General features: G+C 35.7%; 2 protein-coding genes across 8 annotated transcripts; one reads left to right on the forward strand and one right to left on the reverse strand.

Annotated features, from left to right (window-relative positions):
- The first annotated feature begins 1839 nt into the window (after positions 1–1839).
- On the forward strand, positions 1840–17628 carry LOC135682564 (major facilitator superfamily domain-containing protein 8). Of its 5 annotated transcripts, none has more exons than XM_065197518.2 (13): positions 1971–2087; positions 3513–3537; positions 7788–7892; positions 8526–8641; positions 8994–9037; positions 9732–9975; positions 10140–10253; positions 12909–13079; positions 14365–14452; positions 14936–15070; positions 15397–15500; positions 15831–16027; positions 17242–17628. In XM_065197518.2, the coding sequence occupies exons 3-13, from the start codon at positions 7861–7863 to the stop codon at positions 17455–17457; spliced, it is 1461 nt and encodes a 486-aa protein (XP_065053590.2). In that variant the 5' UTR covers positions 1971–2087; positions 3513–3537; positions 7788–7860; the 3' UTR covers positions 17458–17628. The 5 variants fall into 5 exon arrangements, with proteins under 5 accessions (XP_065053587.2, XP_065053590.2, XP_065053588.2 ...); XM_065197516.2 differs by having other exon boundaries at positions 1981–2091; XM_065197519.2 differs by lacking the exon at positions 1971–2087 and adding an exon at positions 2377–3171.
- On the reverse strand, positions 2091–7620 carry LOC148958393 (uncharacterized). Of its 3 annotated transcripts, none has more exons than XR_016144714.1 (2): positions 3123–4208; positions 2091–2383 (listed from the first exon to the last, which is right to left on the reverse strand). XR_016144714.1 is itself a non-coding variant. In XM_089113251.1 (2 exons), exons 1-2 carry the CDS (start codon positions 6654–6656, stop codon positions 2363–2365), a joined length of 444 nt encoding a protein of 147 aa, XP_088969377.1. In that variant the 5' UTR covers positions 6657–7620; the 3' UTR covers positions 2255–2362. The 3 variants fall into 3 exon arrangements, 1 of the variants encoding a protein (XP_088969377.1); XR_016144713.1 differs by having other exon boundaries at positions 3011–3135; XM_089113251.1 differs by lacking the exon at positions 3123–4208 and adding an exon at positions 6234–7620 and having other exon boundaries at positions 2255–2383.
- Positions 17629–19239: the final 1611 nt, after the last annotated feature.

The raw sequence follows: 19239 nt of genomic DNA on the forward strand, positions 1-19239 counted from the left end.
CACCGGCCCATCGGCCCGTGGGCCCTCTCTAAAATTTGGCTAAAAGGGCCCCATCTTGGCAGAAAAAGGGTTTCATTTTAGGAATGTGAGGCCTCACGATGTCTCATTACGAATGATAAACGTCATGGATTACATCAAAACTAAGGTTGAATATAGCGTCATTGCATGTGGTTGTAAATAGGATTGGGTCAAAATTAAAAAAGTATGATTTGTGTAAATTATGTGAGATAAATAGGGAATTGGAACTTTTAATATGATGGAATTTTCTGGAATTTTAATTTTTCATGGACCCAGGTTCAGTTTATATGCACAACATTAGTTGTAGAGTTTACCTTAATTTTTGCCAGTGACGAAGGTCGAGGCTAGCAACAAAAAAAACAGTTGTGAATCAATAGTGAACTTTAAAACAAACTCAGCGTTAATTATTTATTTTCTCAAGCCATGGAATTAAGATAATGCAATGCGAATGATACTTCAATGGGGACTGCTGCATCTTCTCAAAGATTCTTCTACCGAATAATCTAGTTTTTGCTTGCGCTTGACTGTTTAGTGTTAAACATTAACGGGTAAAGGTATTGCCTCATGGAATTGAAAATTGACATAAAAAAGATGTCAAGAAAATGACAAGAATTTGCCAAATTGCACATAATGGACGAATAAACTTTGAGTAGCAAATGGTTCTCAGAAAAGAAGCTAATGTTGTTGGAATGCAAAGGAAAGAAATGCAACTTTTGATAGCATTTGATTGAAATGGCTTTCAAAATGATAAACCTTAAAATTTTTTTAAAAAAATATCTGTATAAAATTTTGCATAAAAATATGTAAGCACGTATAAAGTCTTAAATTTGAGTAAATTCCTTGGTTTCAGAAATATCTGTAGTGTTTTGTTGTTTCTTTTAAAAACTTTGGCTTTATTTGTCGCTAAACAAGTCTTTCCATTTTCGGTATTTGATAGAAATTTGGACAATCCAAAAGGCGTTCAATGTATTCCTCAAGGGAGCCACACCCTCTGCAAAGCGAATCAGTGTACTTTCCTTTCCGGTCTGACATCTTTAGTTTGAGCTTCAGCAGGGATGAGGCTTCCTCACACCTCAGATATTTTTCATTTTAAACTGACTATTCTTAGAGGTTAGTTGTCTTATTATGTTTAACTTTGTTTTCTACGAGAAGGTATCTTGTGCAAAAATTACTGAAATCCAAATCAGACCGAATTTTTATCATTTAATGTTAAATTTCAATTAGAGTACTCTGCACCCATTTGTCATCAACAGCTCAACTTTGCTATTCCTGCTACATATGCTTTGTTGCTTAGAAATTGATCGATTTTGATAAAGTGTTCACTTGACCAGGCCCCATATTTTCAGACCACACCCACCTGGGCCCCCCTCAGTTTTTCATGGCCGATTAAAAATTTTGAGCCAGTCCGCCACTGGCTCCGCGGTGCCTGCATCTGGGTGGTGCCACTATATCGCGATAAAGGTAAGGCGATAAACTCACAAAAACCCGAAATAGAACGTAATATTCTTCTTTCAAAGTAACAAAACAATAACAAACTGGCTATAGACTCTCATCGCACGCTCGTTCGTAAGAATAGTAAAAGTCATGTTTCTAAAGCTCCTCACACCCACGCGCTCGCTCCTTCCCCGTGGTTAATTGTAAACTTTTTATTTTATTTTACACAATTATTACAAGACTATCGTTTTCGTTTTTCTTATAACATTTGGACTGCTTAAAGAAAAAGCTTGAAGGATCTGACCCAATCTCCAAAAAGGTGGGCAACCCCTGTTCTAAATAAGAGATTGTGTGTTAAAGAAGTTCGACTTTCGAAGGATTTTGAAAATACTTGGCAAAGACTTTATTTCTGGGACGCGCCTTTCATTATTAATTGTCGTGGTTTCTTTCAATTAGCATAAAACACTTTCTTTTGGTTATAGTTCTTTTGGTGTCTCCAGTTGGTTGATTTTTGTTATTAATTGGTGACCGGCATCAATGTAGCTGAGGTTTGCAGTGCTGACGGAAGAAGTTCGGTGGTGATCATTACGAGTCTTGTCTTTCCATTCTTCTCTGCCTGGAGTTAAGTCGAAAAGGCCCGTGAGTTTTTTGATATATTTTAGCTAATGTTTTCTTAAAGTGTAGCGAAACAATTGTGTCCTCTGTAACATTGTGCGCTTCTGTCTGGATTACTATGGAGAAGGTACTTCAGTTTTGAGTTAAACCATAGTCATTTCAAGAATTTGCCACCAACCACATCTAGCATTTTATGATATCTCTAGCATATTCTTGCAAAATCTCAAAATTTTGTGCACCAAATTTTAAAAGTACTTTCACAACTCGCAGAAAGAAGACTCTGTTCACCAATAAATCAGCAACTTTCAACCCTTCCCTAAAACAAGAAATAGTAAATTAAATTCAAATGGGTAAAGATACCAATGCATTGGATGGACCGAATCATTAAACAAGGGCGACTGTTGTATCTTAATGTTCGTTCAACCCATTTGATCATTAATTAGCTCTTCTCAATAACAAAGTGGTTATCCAAAGTTTTCGAACCCCTTCTACAACTTTGTTCATCTTGATGCTTGGAAGGATCCTCTATAGGCTGACTAAATGTTTTCATTTTACCCCAGTAGTCGGAATGACGGCCACTGATCGACAAAAACCGACGGGGAAATGAAAAACATCAACGAGACACTGGCATTTTCTGCAGGATAATACACAAGAAATGACGGACTGTCCTTGTCATATTCGAGGAAATAACCCACTTTCGAACGGGGGTCCAACTTCTTCTGGTTATGTAAATATGCATAACAGATTGTTCCAAAAATATGCATTTTAGAAAGGTTGGGTTTTATGCCCGTGATGTGGCCCGTGATTTCCTGCTTAATAGAATGCTGTAATAGGATTTCTTTGACTTCCTTAGAGATGAATTCACCACCATTGTCACTTCTCATTCGTTTAATCTCACCAGAGGGTAACACATCCTCATAAAAATTTAATGTCTTAACTTTACCATATGGGGCGACGTCAGCAAGAAATTTTCGAGTAGGTTTTGGTGCACTCGATTTCTCCTTCAGAAAATAGGTAAATAGACAGCCAGAATAATCATCCGTAAAAATAATCACGTAACGAAATCCATCCTTTGCAATCAGATCAATTGGTCCAGCCAAATCGGTATGTACCAGCTTGAATGGCTTGGTTGCACGAGTATCAGCTTCGTGGTTTTTTTTGGTTGGACTGTTTAGCTAGAGTCCATATTTCGCAGTCGAAAGTTCCCTGATCACGTATATGCATTCCGTTTACAACATGCTCTAGCTTTTTAACATCTTAAATGTTGCAGTGGCATAAGATTTCGTGCCAAGTCTCTAAGCTTTCTTTTCTTTGTTGGTTAATGGAGCTCTGGTACAGATAATATAAGCGTCCTCGCTGCTCAATTTCAAATATTGTACCGTCTGAGGCAATCAATTCAGCTTGGTTTTGGTAGAATTTAATTGGAGCTCCTCTTTTCGTTGCAGATTGTACTGAAAATATGTTCTGCGGGTAAGATGGAATGTAAAATACATTATTAGCCACACATTAACGGCTTTACCTTCTTTGTTATGTAATTTGATCAGTATAGTTCTCTCTTTAACGCTTTGTTATTTGATCTACTACCATCAGCAAGCTCGATGAAATGATCTGCAGGTATAAATGATGGGTCTTCCGAGATAAAATTTGAATCATGGTTTACAACATGGGTAGTGGTTCCACAGTCTACGAGTAAACAATTGTTATCGGTCTCCAAATATAAACTGTTGTTATCATTGACTTTAAACATATATTGAAATGAGTGCTAATCATAATAATCATCAGCAGCTTTCTTTGCCTGGTCAGCTCCATGCATTTTCTTATTATTTTGTTTGTGACATGATTGATCTGAATTTGATGTGCTTTTGCAAGTATTGCACCATTTTGATTGCTTAGGCCTACGACATTCGGCAGATTTATGTCCGGCAACACCGCAGTTATAGCATGTGAGCGGCTTTTTGTATTCTTTGGATTTTAAGACAGAGTCCTTCTTTGAAATACCTGATGAGCGAATAATCTCCATTTCTTCAAAATTTCGTAATGCTTGCTTGAATCTATGAAAAGTATCAACAGTTTCAGATTGCGTTATAATAGCAATAAACGGTTTATATTCATCGGTTGGTCCTTTTAATACCATGGCTATCAATAAATAATAATAATATAATAATATATATAATAATAAATAATTTGTTTAAAGTTGGCGTACTAAATGAACGGTTGATAGCTATAAAGAAGCTAATTAAGGCCAACTATCTATAAAGAGTTAGTATGAAATAAAAATATATGATACAATATTAAAAAGGTTTAAGGTATAATGTTCTAAATAAAACCTAACCCAGCAATAAATTTTTTACACAATCTACAGTCGCATTCTATAGGGTGTGCTCTTAATTCTTTTTTAAATGTTGCCAATGATTGGGACTCTCTTATACTGTGAGGTAGTGTTTGCCACAGTTTTTGACCTAAATATCTCACAGTTTCTATACCATAAGAAGTTGTCCTGGCTTTTGGAATGCAAAGATTATTTTTAGTTCGCAAATCATAATGTACATTTCTTGTTTCAAAAATCTCACTCATGAAACTAGGGTTCAGGTTATGTTTGGTTTTGTATATTTCTATCATCAAGTACTGTAGATTGCGTTGGTGAATTGATACTGCATTATCCAAAGTCAGCAATGCTTCGTAGTCAGCATGACTGTCTTTATAAACAATTCTGAGTGCTCTTTCGTGGATTTTATTTACTTTAGCATTCAGACATCTGTCATGGAACATCCAAATTAGGGGGCAGTAACTAAACTGAGCTTTTATGAAGCTGTTCATTAGGAGACGCAGTTTATCAGAACCCATAAATGGCGAAACTCTAGCAAGAGCATGCAGTTTTTGGCTGGCTCTTTTGCATAAATTTGAGACGTGACTTTTGAAATTAAGATTTTTATCTATTATCACCCCTAGCAGTTTTTCTTCAGAGCTTTCTTCAACAATGGCCTCACCGATTTTGATCTTAAGGTCATCTTGATTTGTACCAAAAGTAAGAAGATGACATTTCTCTGCATTCAATTTCATAAAGTTTTCTGGAAACCATTTTGATAAAATAAGAGCATCAGTTTCTAGCCGTTCTAAAACTTTATCTAATTGACAGTCAGCTGCAAAAATCGTAGTATCATCAGCAAAGTTACATACTGCAGTATCAGTTACCATTAAGAATAAATCATTAATATATAAATTAAAGAGAAGAGGCCCAAGGACTGATCCTTGTGGTACACCTGCAAAGGTTTCTCGCCAAGTGCTGAATGAACCATTTAATTTTACCCTTTGTCTTCTACCGGACAGGTAATTATAAATCAATAATTGAGCATCTTTACAAAAACCATAGGCATTTAATTTCGCAATTAATAGCTCATGGTCTATGCAATCAAACGCTTTTGAGAGATCCATTAGCAAGGCACCAACCACCCCTTTTTTATCTAGGGAATTCTTGCAGATATCCATTAATCTCAACAGCGCATGCTGTGTGTTGAAACCTTTCCGAAAACCACATAAGTAGGGAACTAGGAACGTATCCGCGAAGTCGACCATCTGAGCATATAGAAGCCGGTCAAAGACCTTTGATAATGCGGATAGAACGGTGATAGGTCGATAGTTTCGTTTTTCTGTAGTTTTGTCACTTTTGAATAGTGGAGTTATGTCTCCTAATTTAAGATCTTCAGGAAACGTTTTCTGGAGCAATGAATTATTGAAAATTGTCGTCAGTAATGGTGCAAAAATGTCTTCGTTTTCTTTCAGTATCCGCGGAGGAATACTTTCAATTGTAGACGCTTTTTTTGTATTTAGTCTCAATAATTCATCATTGACTGCCTGCATTGTAATTGGTTTGAATTCGAAGAATGTGCCATGGTTTACCTTATCCTTAATCTTTCGGATGCTGGGATGATGTTTATATTTTTCAACAGCAATTTCAACAGGATCCAGCAAATGGTCTATCGAATTGAGAATGCATTCACCAGGGGCAATGTCAATTGTCTTTGTGATATTTGTAAAAAATTCATTAAGGATCTCAGCTATTTCACTGTCATTCGTAATAAACTTTTCATTTTCGATAAGCGTAATACTTGAAGAGGTTTGTACCTTGTCAGTAAAAAGTGGTTTTACAGTAATAAAGCAACACTTACTTCTTCATTTGCCGATCGCAATGCCATAGCAGCCTTTTCAGCACGAATTAGGTAGTCAGTGACATTTTCTAGGTTAGCTTTCCTCAATGATGTTAACTGGTTCAATAGTGTGATTACACGAGGCTTACTGTCTCCGGCATAGAAGTCTCTCAAAATTTTGAAGGCTTTTCTCCCATCGTCTTTCGCTTCTCTGATCACAAGAGGCAGAGATGTTTCATCCAAAAATTTTATGAGCTCGGCGAAGGCAATTTCATTTTTGTCCTGATCCACTTCACCATTTTCAACAAGAGTGTCTTTGAGTTTTCTCAACTTCATATAACCCAAACTCTTCGTTTCCCATATTTCAAATGTTCTCTTGTCTCCATCGAATGTCAAGTTTTTCCACTGTGAGCTTGGCCCATAACCTGTTAAATCTGTACTCATAACGGAGGTAAAACTTAGAGAAAACTCATTGGATTATTGTTAACATAACAATATTTGCCATCTTGCTAATCGAACTAACTAAAAACGTGGTGCGCGGTCAGAAAACTAGGCACCACTGAAAGGATAATGCTTCATAATGGTAAATGTTCATGTTCATACAAAGGTAAATATAAGTCACATCTCAACAGGCATGATTTATGAAAAAAACCGACAGGATATTTAGTCTGAGTGGCATATTGTCCAGTGGAGTTTTGTCCGAGCTTTACTCAGGATTCGAGTGTCAGGAATAGTCGTGGAAGACTTCCACAATAACTATGTAGCAATAACTGTCCAACAATTGATTCTTAGCTCGCACAATAATCAATTATTTTTATGTCTAATAATTAATTATTAGTACCTACGACAATTTATTGAAAAACTTCCATTATTAATTTTGTATCATTTAATAGCATTTGAAGTACACCGAATTTAATTCAAGATGCATGAATGTAGTTAACTTTCAATATATTTATTCAATGTACTTTTTAACTAAACGGGCCCCCATACACAATGCTACGATTTAATTCAATATAGAAGAAATTCAAAGACTATTCTAGACCGTGCCGCACAACCGCAGGCAAGGGATGAAAGTGGTTGGGGTTAGAGGTTGTGAAAGGGAAGCATCTCAATTTTCTTTATCGATACGGAAGAGGTGCACAGGAAGTACACACTTCTGAATCTCAAGATATTTTGTTTCAACTGGATTTGCTGGAAAATTTGGAAAACCTTTTAAAGGGAAAATTTTTTGATTGAGCAATTTGAACGCTTCAGGGCCCCAGTCCCGTCGCCACCCTCAAAAACTACTACAAGGCCTGCAAACCTTTTGGTTATTTTTGTTTTTCTTCTTCAACACTGGTGTTTCTGTTATATTGTGGTACATTTTCAGACCTGTAGCTTTTGAGATTCCTTTGGGGCAACTTATGGGAGGCTGTGGTACCAAGACCCCCCAGGTTTGGTTGAGACGATCAACATTTTGTTCATCCAAGCACGCATACAAACAATAAAATGGGGTCAAACCTTCTGTAAAAAATGGGGTGAAATCTTCTGTGGTGGGCTCCAGGACTATTACATGTTGATATTTCACTTTGCCAGGGACTAATCTTTCCAAGTTTTGAGTAATCGCGGGAAGAAATATAGCAGAGGAAGGAGATTGATCGACTCAGTCATGGAGACAAAAAGACTTCTTGATTCACAAAAGTAACTATCATATCTGTATTTTTTGTTGCATCGGTGTCCTGGTTGCTAAGCTATAGCCCTGTTTACACTGCAACTTTTAACCTGGGTTAACGCTAACCCAGGTTCAACCCAGGTTAAAAGTTGTAGTGTAAACAGGGCTTATGTGAATTTGAATTGAGATCCTGTGGCCTATTAGCGGTCAATAACTACTTTTATCGAATCTTTCGCTTTATTTTATCGAAGAGAGAATCGAGCTGCATCCTAGAAATTATGATAACAATAATTTTTTAAGAAAGGCTCATTATTGGAAGAAGGTGAAATGAAGTAGAATTTTTCAATTTGTATTAACATATGATTGCATTGAAGATATTGCAAAAAATTTGCGTATATTCCTAAATTCTACAAATTCCTAGTTGAACCAAGAATTAAAAACATGCAGGCGCGTAAATTGTTTTGTCATTTCATCTACATTTTAAGGATCAACGTAAGGTCATTAGATGTGGTATCATTTACCATTCAGCGCTTTACAAAAAGACCAAACTAGCATTATTCCAACCCCTGTTACTCCGGTATTGGTGTATGCATGTCCACTGTCGCTTTTTCCATTCTTAGACTTTTCCTGAACATAACATGATAAACAGCTTTCTCTTGCAGAGATTGCGCAAAAAGTGATAGGGAGAAAGATATCAAGAAAAAGGCATTACAAGAAGACAAAGTCAGATGGAGATCCATAAAGATCATTTACGTAACTATGTTGCTCAGTGCGATGGGTAAATTACATATACTTCATTTATTTTGAAGAAATCACTTAAAAGTGGAGTAAAGCAAACTGTACTGCAGCATATCTTGTCGACACTTTTTCGATAGGCAAAAATGTTCTTAGCTTGCTCCGAGTTACTTTACATTTTAATAAAAAATCTGTTGTGAATCGAACCTTTTTTTGCAAAGCAAATATTTATCATTTATTTATCAAAGCAAATTTTACTAAAACATTATATAGTTAACTGAAAAAGTAAGCGAAATGATTAGTCGTTTTGCCAGGACTTTGTGTGATTATTTTATTATCTGGTTTTAATCTAAAATAGAAATATTTTCAACCGTTCTGTTTTAAATTCCCTGTAGAATATTCAATCACTTTGCCATCACTTTGGCCTTATCTACAACAGGTAAAAGTTTTTATTCATCTCTCATTGAAGTCTGGCAACCGAGACATAATTCGAAGCATAGAATGAATTGAAAGTAAAAACTTTCTAAAGCATTGTCAACTTTATCGAAGTCATATTACTTATATTGTGTTTTATTGGTGATTAGAAAAAATCAATTTCAACAAAAAGCCCTGGATAAAAAAGCAAAATTTTAATAATAACCCTTCCTCGAGGTCACTTTTGAAAAGCCCTCAAATTTTCAAAAAGCCGACCGTAGCGTTTGTTTTGTCAGTAAAAGTTGTCGGTGCTTTTCAACCTGGCACTCCTTAGAGTCCTTTCCAAGGCCACTGACCTTTCGAAGGCCACTGTCCTTACCTTCCTATTATTGCTTGAGATTTACGTTCCCCAGTTTAAAAATTCCTTTGTACACGGGGATAAACCTTTTATAATAAAAACCAGTTAGAAAGATTGAAAAAGACTACTTGGAGAAAAGACTTGAAGCTAAAGTCAAGAAAACTAAAATAGTTTATAACTTATTTAATTTGACGTACTGTCCTCTTATACAGATGAAAATTAGAGGTGGTTCAAGCGTCATTTACTCAAAGAAATAGTTATTAATTCTTTAATAACGATTAGATGTAGCATCAATTAAGCAAAAAGATTCTTCTGAAATCCGAAGCAGGCCTTTCATTTACTGTGTTTATGTTACCCGAAGGTTGACAAAAAGGTCAGTGCCCAGTTTCTTGGCATCGTCGCTGGTGGATTCAGCATTTGTCAGATGATTGGTTCATTTCTGTTTGGTATTTGGTGCCTGTACCGCCCAGCCATCGAGCCATTTGTAGCTGCCGCTGCCCTACGCTTTCTTGGAAACTTTCTATATGTCTTTGCAGAAAACTGCCCTGGCAATGGTGGAAAAATATTGATTCTAGTGTCAAAACTCATTGTTGGCCTGTCAACAGGTACAAATTCCATTCTAACAACCTGGTTCCTTTTATTGATGAGAAAATGTTTGAAATCTGTTTTAATACAAGAAATTGGAAGCTAAAACGATTTCGTATAATTCTTGGCCGTCCATACACCCCTTTGATTTGCTCGTTGATATGATTCTGCGCTTTATTTCTAGGCGACATGGCTGTTTGCCGCGCGGTTCTCTCTCAGGCAACTACAAAAGACGAAAGAAAGGGCGCGTTTGCAGTTATGGCAGGAATGCAAGTACTTGGGTACGCAGTTGGTCCGGGTAAGCAACTAAACTTGCATCATATAAAGTCAATGGAAACAAAGAATTTGATAGAATTAGGACGAAAAGAAAGAACAGTGCTACTATTCCAATTACAGTTTGCTTGTTTATTGAAACCTTTCCCTCTCAACTCGCAACCGCTCGCTCGAAATTGTTCTGATCTGACTTCTATCTTGTGATCATTTTTGTTTTTCTAATCGTACGTGCTACTTTTGACACAACTTAGGTCCTTTTTCCTATAATTAAAGCCCCGTGCTTGTTCAATACGTCTATTTATCTAAACAAAGATACGATGGGTAGAGAATACACACCCTTGCCTTACACCTCTTCCATTAAATCGAAAGTGTTGCAAAGTGTCGTAGCGTGTCACAGAGTGTCGCAGAATGTCGCAGAAGATTGGCTCTGCGACACTCTACAACAATCTGCGATCAGTGTCGCAGAGATAGAAAAAAATTCTGTCGCACCCTGTCGCAGAGAGTTGCACACAAAAAGTGTCGCAGGGTGTAGCACACAAAAAGGTTCTACGACACGCTACGACACTTTGCAACACTTTGCGATTTAATGGAAACCAGGCTTAAGTTCACATAGGCCGAAAGAGGTGTAAGGCAAGGGTGTGTATTCTCTACCCATGAATCACTTAATATATTTATATATAAAAAGATTTTTCCATATACACTTAGCGCTGTTTTGACGCAAAATCTTCAAGTGCGCTTCGCAGTTTCTTAACTTTAACTCTGTCTTTCTCTTTAACTTTTTCTTAAATGTTTCAATATCCCCGTACTGTTTTAGTGCATAAGAAATGTCATTCCATAGTCATTGTCCCATTACACTGATTGGTTTGTTTGCAACTGATTCTCTCTTTACTTTGGGAATATCTAATAGTTTCAAATGAAGAATAAAACCTGACGGAAGTGAAAATCGAATCGTGCCTTTGATGTTCAAATATGCTTGGCCGGCTACGGATCCCAGACTCTTCTGGGAAAGCCTTAGATTTGAGATTCTTGGAAGAGTTTTATGATATTTCATTTCATTTTATCATATCTATACACAGAAACCCTATCAGCTACTAAGTTAAAAAAGAAAAAGTAAAGATTAATTTACATATAATGCTGGTCTTCCTAGGGATCGTGCTTCGGGAAAGGATGCTAATTTTGCAGGAATTCCTTTAGTTTCTTTTTGAACGTAGTAATCGTTGAGCTCAATCTTATCTGTAATGAAATTTCCTTCCACGTCTGTGCACCACAATAGAAAAAACTCCTTTTGGAGAATTCTAGGTTTTGCCTTGGGATGTCTAGGTGAAGGCAATTTCTTTTTGAATAGTTAGATATTTGGGATCTTGTGACAAGTTTTCCTTTTAAATTTTCAGGGCAGAGACCATTTATTATTTTGTAGATCGTTACTGCCCTGTCAAATTTTATCAAATTTGAGACAGAAAGCCAATTGCAGCTCCACCCGTCCTCTAATCTTGAGCCTTCTATTAGCATGCGCGCTCTGTTTTGTAAACGCTGAAGATGAACGAGCTTTGTGATTCACAATTTTCCCCATAGTTCATCACTATTTCTCAAATGGCACTCGAGCAGCGCCTTATAGACCTGATCCAGTTTCGATTGCGGGAGTATGTTCTTTAGTTTCCACAGAGACGAGAGTGCAATTTTTATTTTACCTTTAAGGTTTTTATATTGCTCATTCCATGTCAGGTTTTCGTCGACCGTAATTCCTAGGTATTTTACCTTTTGAGCTCGTTTGATTGGCTCTCTTTTTACATTTACTTCTAGTTGGCCAAGGAGACGGTTGGTTTGTCGTTTATGACCAGTAACCATATATTCAACATCATCTTAGATACAATACTTTTGCAAATGTAAAAACCATATGAACGATTAGATAAGGGCCTAACTCACCTCACTTTTGCAAAGTTCTTGGCAAGGTCCGCTTCTTTATGTTCCTTCATCGTTACTGCACTCGCTATCATTTCATTCGTAGTTAGAGTCCTTAATGTTCTTTTTCCTTTTATTGTAGCCGTAAGCGACGCATTCGGTACCTTGCTTTTCCATCGCCGCATTTCTCGAGATCTTCCCGCTAAATTTGAAAACAAGCTCCTCCAATATAGCGGAGTCAAAAAGCCCGCGCTTCAGTAATTGTGAATCGCAGACAATAGGTTGCTCGATCCATTCTGTTTTTAAGATTTGTGATAAGAATGGAACAGATGATTGAAATATCAGTTCATAGATTGTTCTTGACTTGAAAAATGGTGCGAATATCAGTTTGCTCAGATTTTTCTAACAAAAACAAATTTATTTCTTCTTTGAGACGAAAACTTGATTTGCTGAATCGAAAAACACTAGTTTGATTCGCATATTCTTGTTATTTTGTCTTGTTCATTAAAAAAGTTCCAGTTATCTAAAAAATTAATTCATATGGAAATCGAAAATTGTTTCAAGGTGGTGAATGCTTGCGTTATCGGGGGATCGAGTTATCGGGAGCATACTGGATCGAGTTATCGGGAGCATACTGTATGTATCAGCTAATGTAGCCTCTCGGCATCAGGTCGGCACTCCGTCTCGTGGATAAATTTGTGTGACCTTTTTAACAAAATGATATTGTTTTGTGGCATTTGGTGTGAAAAAAGTATTTGTCAAAGTCTCGTTTCTCTTCTAGCCTTCCAATCTGCAGCCGTTCCTTTGGTTGGCAAAGGACTGCATTATTTTGGTTTGAATATTGATATTTTCAATATTCCTGGATGGATCGGAATAGTGGTGGAAATCATCAACATTCTTTTGATTTTCATCTGGTTCAAAGAATACAACATTGACGTGCATGACAACCGAGGTATTGTCATGCAAGCTATTCTTTGTTTGCTCATAATATACAACTTGTCATTACCTATTTTCTCTGGCATCTAATCATAAATACAAAATATTCTTGTAATCTTCAATTAACTTTTCAAATTCTAGCTTTGATTCAGGCTGATGCGAATTTTCTTTTGGAATTCTAGCAATAACGGAATTTAGAGGTTACTGACTTAAATAATTGAATCATACTAAACCAATTTTTGCAAGAGTTGACAACTGGAATTCCGAATGTAAAAAGCTTTAATGCACAGGACATATTGGCAGAGTAGTCTTATGAAATAGAAATGTAAGTCAGATGACCTTGACAGCTGTAATAAGAACAGAGGAAGGCTTGAAATTGTTATTCTGTTGAGAAAAAACCTTGTATCAAAATCAAATAGATTCAAAATGCATGAAATTGCTTCTAAATTGGATGGGAATCTGTCATTCAACGAGTGCGTCATGCAATGCAAGCAGGGTTATGCGCATACATCTGGAATATCGCAGTCATTTAAAATGAGACTGTAATGGAGGGTTTGTATGAAACATTTACTAAAGCTATCAAACTAGCATCAAGGACTAATTTTCTGATCGTGAAAGGTGACTGAAATGCAAAGATAGGGGAAGTTGCTCACTATACCTGGAAATTTACTGCAGGTAGAATGGATACTCTAACAAGAAGGCTGAAGGCAAATGATAAAATAGAAGGATAACTTGAGTTTGGAAAACAATAGATAATTGAAGAAGCAAACAATTATGTATCATACAAGCATAAAACAGGTTATATTGAACAAAAGATGGTTAAAAAGGCAGTCATGGAACAAAACAACCACAACAATTATATTCTGTTGCCCACACTTCAGCAACAAGGATTTAATAGAATTAAAACCCGGGTTTTTCTAGAAACTGCTATTCACAGTGATCATGACTTGAAGAAGATGACAGTAAAGTTTTTTGTCAATTAATACTCCTTGAAAGACGAAACCTTTACTTCAAGACTCATATCTCACTTTTGGTAGTAGTAAAATAAACAAATCTACACATGTATTCTTGTCGTTGCTTCGTTATTTCGCGTTGGCTTGAGGCTCTCATTTCCGAGTTATGGCGTTTTGACTACACCATAATGCAATTGCATATGGATCTAAATTGCTAAATTAATTTCATCTCAAAAGTATTTGCTAGTAATGGTGAGTGCTCTTTGGAAAATCTAGTCATGCATGCAACGCTTCAGTTGACTTTTTCTACTTGCAGAAATGATACAATAATGTTGCTTTCAATCTTAGAAAATCTGCCAAAGCCAAATACTGGCGCAGTTTTGGTTACCACAATGGCTTATTACGTGCTTTTCTCCGTTTTTGCAATGCTTGAAACGTACGTATGTTTCATTGTTATGCAAAATTGATGCATAATTGTTAATTAGGACTATGATAAGTCAATATTTTGGTCATCACTTGCGTAATAGAGGAAGCCGAAGTTGGGAAAGATTGTGTAGAGCAGTGATTTGAGATTTCACAAATGGTCTTATATAAATCGTTAGGCTGACGAGCTACAGAAAAGCGTGTCTATAATATTTTTACTATAACAGTAGGATTTCGTTGCTACAAAAGGATAAGATCGTGATGGTGATTTGAATATCTGGCAGAAATATTAACGTATATTATTGCAATGTTAGCATTATTCCCAAGAATCCGTCCTAACATAGGACGAAGACACCTTGTTTTTTTGAGTTAAATATCAGATGTCTTTTGACCTCACATTGGAAAATTTGGAAATTGTTTACTTCAAAATGCAGCCTCTTTATCATTTGTTAATATGACATTTTTTGTAAAGAAGGTTCTGTTTTCATCTACCTAGGATGACAGCTCCATTGATAGCAGATGAATTTGCTCTTTCCAAAGATAAAGTCGTTTTTTACGCTGGTATAATTCTTTCTTCATTAGCCGTCATCGTTTTGGCAACATTTTGGGTTATCAAATTTGCAAGTAACAGGTTCGTGTTTTTAAGTTCGTCTTTCTGCATGTTTAAATAAAAGAACAATATAAATTTCTCATTTAAATCAATGAACAAATATATCTTATTTCGCTATCACAAGGAAAAGCAAAAGTTTTTCAGAATACTTTTATCCAAAACTCATCCAGGTATGAAAGTTTTAAGATCACCAAAAAAACATTCCAGGTCTTTCCAAGTAGATGATAGTTCTTAAATCTGGCATTGCTGGAAATTACTTGAAAGTACACGGTGCTTTGCTTTTGTTACAAAAATGTAACAAAATTTGTTTGTTTTCAAAACGAAATTTGTTTGTTTTTCCTACTAAGAATTCGTGAAAGAACGGTGCTTCTGACTGGATATGTCATTATGCTCGTCGCATTCATAATTTTTTTGCCGTGGGGAAGTGAGCATCCACCACTTCAAGTCAAAGGTACGTCCGCCTAACATTGTAACTTCTGTGTATATCTAAGAGTGTGCTAAACCTGCTATTTTTATGGTGTAATTGTGCATTGACCATTGTTATAGATCTATAGTCCAAGCAATCTTTCTCTCAGTGTAATTTGCAATCATTGGCCAACGACTGAGAGGTTGGGTGTTGTGTTGAAGGCCTTCGAATTTGAAGAGTGGTGTTGCAACTTCTTCTTAAAGCTAGCAAATATTTGAAAATACCAACATGCTCTCCTAACACATCTAGTAAATCATTCTAGATGTCTTTATTAGCCTTTGTAGTTTTAAACCATTTTCTTTTGTCCCATTCAAGAAACAATAAATGTTGGAAATTTGACGAAGACAGTTTTGTCCGAGGGCTGCCCAATTAGGTACAGCTGGTGTAAAACCACACCTAAGATATATTTGTCCCAATATATAATTGCCATGCTGATTGGTTTCATTGGTTTTGCTTTACCATCGATGGTTATCAATTCATTGTACTCAAAGATAATTGGACCGAGAAAACAGGTAAGGTGATAATGGTACATGTAGTACTAAGACTTAAATATTCTACTATTTATTCTACTTAAATATTCTGGTTATTCTCTTACTTGGCTATGCGGAGGAGCCCGTGATGCGGTTGTTAGCTAGAATCCCGTGGCAGATTTGTTTTGTTTGTCTATTCATTTATATTAACAGTATATTAACAGTACAGAGTAAGTAAAACTGTTGCTGCTCTTATATATAACTGTTGATGCCAAGAAGGCGGAGCTAACAGGAATGTACTAAGCTGCAAATCCATGTTTCCCGCTGAATGCTAACAATAAGCAACTTATCTGATGGTGTGCTAAATTGTGGATTCCTTTGCAGAAACTTAGCAATATGTTACCAAATAAGGAACCTATGTGGGTCTGGTCCTACCTTGCAAATCAAAAGCAATTTCTATTTAGAATCAATGCAGACTCTGATAACTATATAGTAATACCACAAGGCTATTGCCTTGTCCCTCTCCTCTTCCTGGTCTACAGGATTGATTTGTCAAAAGCTGTTTTTAACAGTAATGCTACCATATCAAATCTTTCAAGGTTGGAAAAAAATGTTTGTTAAGGACATGTAGCCAGTTTTATCTAAAATCAGACAAGCGCACAATGATAACACGCGTTGTTTTGCAATATAAACTTATTGTTTTCTACTTTTTATTTTTGAGAGTCTATCACTGTAGCTCAGAGTAATTGTGCACGTGACCAATAATTTCATAGCGTGATAGGTTAGACATTGAATGCATTTCTTTGTTTGCCCAAAGCTATGACCATAACTTTAAGATCAATAAGTTAAATACTTTTGCAGTTTGACGATGTGTATTATGAATTGCAAAAGGTTTTTGTGAATGAAAAATATTTTTAACAAAATTATTTATTTATCACCAAGAATAAACGTTGCTACATTGCTTGTATTTCGAATGCTTGTCTATTTATGCTGATATTGTTGTCCTTTTATCCAGCGACGTTTTACTCCTTACATTTCTTAATATTTTATCAATGTTTCTATGTTTCTATGTCTATGTCATATTTTATCAATGTTGATGTCAAGTCTTCCCTGTTTACCCGGCAGTCCAGTTCCTTGTGAAAGGGATAGTAATATGATCAGAAGTTCTATAAAATCTTTGTTGTCTTTAACTTTCTATGGCATCTCCTTTATATTACTTTATTCAATGATTAATCTCCCATTTTGTTTTTAAATAGGGTTTGTATATGGCCTTAGCTTCGTGTGCTGGATCTTTTGCAAGATTTACTGGACCTCTGGTGATGACGTCACTATATGCAAACTTTGGTCCCAGATGGCTGTTTATTTTTCTAGCATCTGTCAACTTATCTGCCGCTGCGTTGATTTTTGGTTTCTTTAAAAGGCTAGTGCCATTTGAAGAGAATACAAATTTGTCTATGTATGATGAATTATGAGATGTACACACTGTTGCTTATCATAGGTATCTAGCTATTCCATGTATCACTTCACATATAAATAATATTTTATACATATGTTGCTTATCATAGGTATCTAGCTATTCCATGTATCACTTCATATATAAATGATAGTTTATACATATATTGTGTACTTGACTTTACGAGGTAGCTTTACTGTACTGTACCACGTTTCAGGCGAGGAGCCTCAAAACAATATGCTCTTCCTTTGGACTCACTAACCTTATAAAAGAACCAACCTGCTACAAACCAAACTGTAATCCATCATCAAATGATGTAATTTTAACAAATCGTAAAAATCATTTTAAAAATAGCATAGCAATTGAATCTAGTTTAACTGATTTCCATAAATTAATTTTAACTACATTTAAATCGTTTCTGCCTAAACACCACCCTAAAATTCAACATTACCGAGATTTAAGTGAATTGACAGAGGAAGGTTTCTGTCAAGATTTGCTGGCAGCACCTTTTAATCTTTGTGAATATCAACAAGATTGTAATCAAGCATTCAATAGCTTTCAAGATATTTTTAGTAGCATTGTTAAAAAACACGCCCCTCTTAAATTCTAAATAGTTCGAGCAAACAATAAGCCTCTTACCAAAATTCATCGAAAAGCAATAATGTTACGCACGAAACTGAAAAATATTTATAATAAACATAGAACTAAAGACAATTTTCAAAAGTATAAAGAACAGCGAAATCATTGTGCAAATCTTCGTGAACGTGTTTAGTCTAATTTCTTTACAAAAATCTGTCGAGAAGGCATGCTAGATTCAAAACATTTTGGAAAAAATTAAAACTAAATTTTTTCTAGGCGATTCAGAAATCACAATTTCTGAGAATGATTGTCTTATTAATGATCCACAGTCAGTTGCTGAGATTCTGAATACCCATTTCGTCAGCATTGGTCAAACTACAAATTCAATCCATGAAGGCCGGACTGAGAATTTAACAATAACGGAAATCATAGGATACTTTAAAGAGCAATTAAGCATAAAAACAATCAACAACTATCACCAAAGAAAGCCTAAGACAAATAATTATGAAGCTAAATCACAAAAAGGCACATGGACACGACATGATATATGCAAGATTCCTAAAGATCTCAGTTGATATCATCGTACAGCCCCTCTTGAACATCATAGATAAATGCATTATTCAAGGAACTTTATCAAACTTCTTGAAAAAGGCTATAGTCTCACCTGTCTATAAGAAAAAAGATTCTTTCAATAAGGAAAATTATAGACCAATAAGTCTACTAACGACACTTTCAAAGGTATTTGAAAAAGCAATAGAGCTTCAACTTTCTCCATTTCTTGAAGAAAAATGTTCAAAATTCCTATGCGCATATAGAAAACAGTTTTCTTCCCAGCACGCTCTCTTTAGACTGGAAAACAGAACTGGAAAGGAACTGTCTACCAAAAAACCTACATTTAGCAAAACTACATGCCTATGGTGTAGATAGAAATTCTCTTTTACATATACAAAACTACCTGTCTAATAGAAAGCAAAGAGTCAAAGTGAAAGGTCATTACAGCTCCTGGGGTAAACTTGGACAAGGAGTGCCACAGGAATCAATACTTGGACCTCTAATTTTCAATATTTTCCTAATTGATATTTTTTACAGCCTTACTGAAGGGTCTTTATGTAATTTTGCTGATGACAACACGATATCTGTCACTACAACAAATACTGATGAACTATTGCAACTTGTGAAAATTAACACCAAAAAATGTCTTGATTGGTTTAAAACTAAAGAA

Source organism: Rhopilema esculentum, chromosome 16, assembly GCF_057945365.1.
Source record: "Rhopilema esculentum isolate cy_ngs chromosome 16, ASM5794536v1, whole genome shotgun sequence".
In the NCBI taxonomy this organism is placed as follows: domain Eukaryota; kingdom Metazoa; phylum Cnidaria; class Scyphozoa; order Rhizostomeae; family Rhizostomatidae; genus Rhopilema; species Rhopilema esculentum.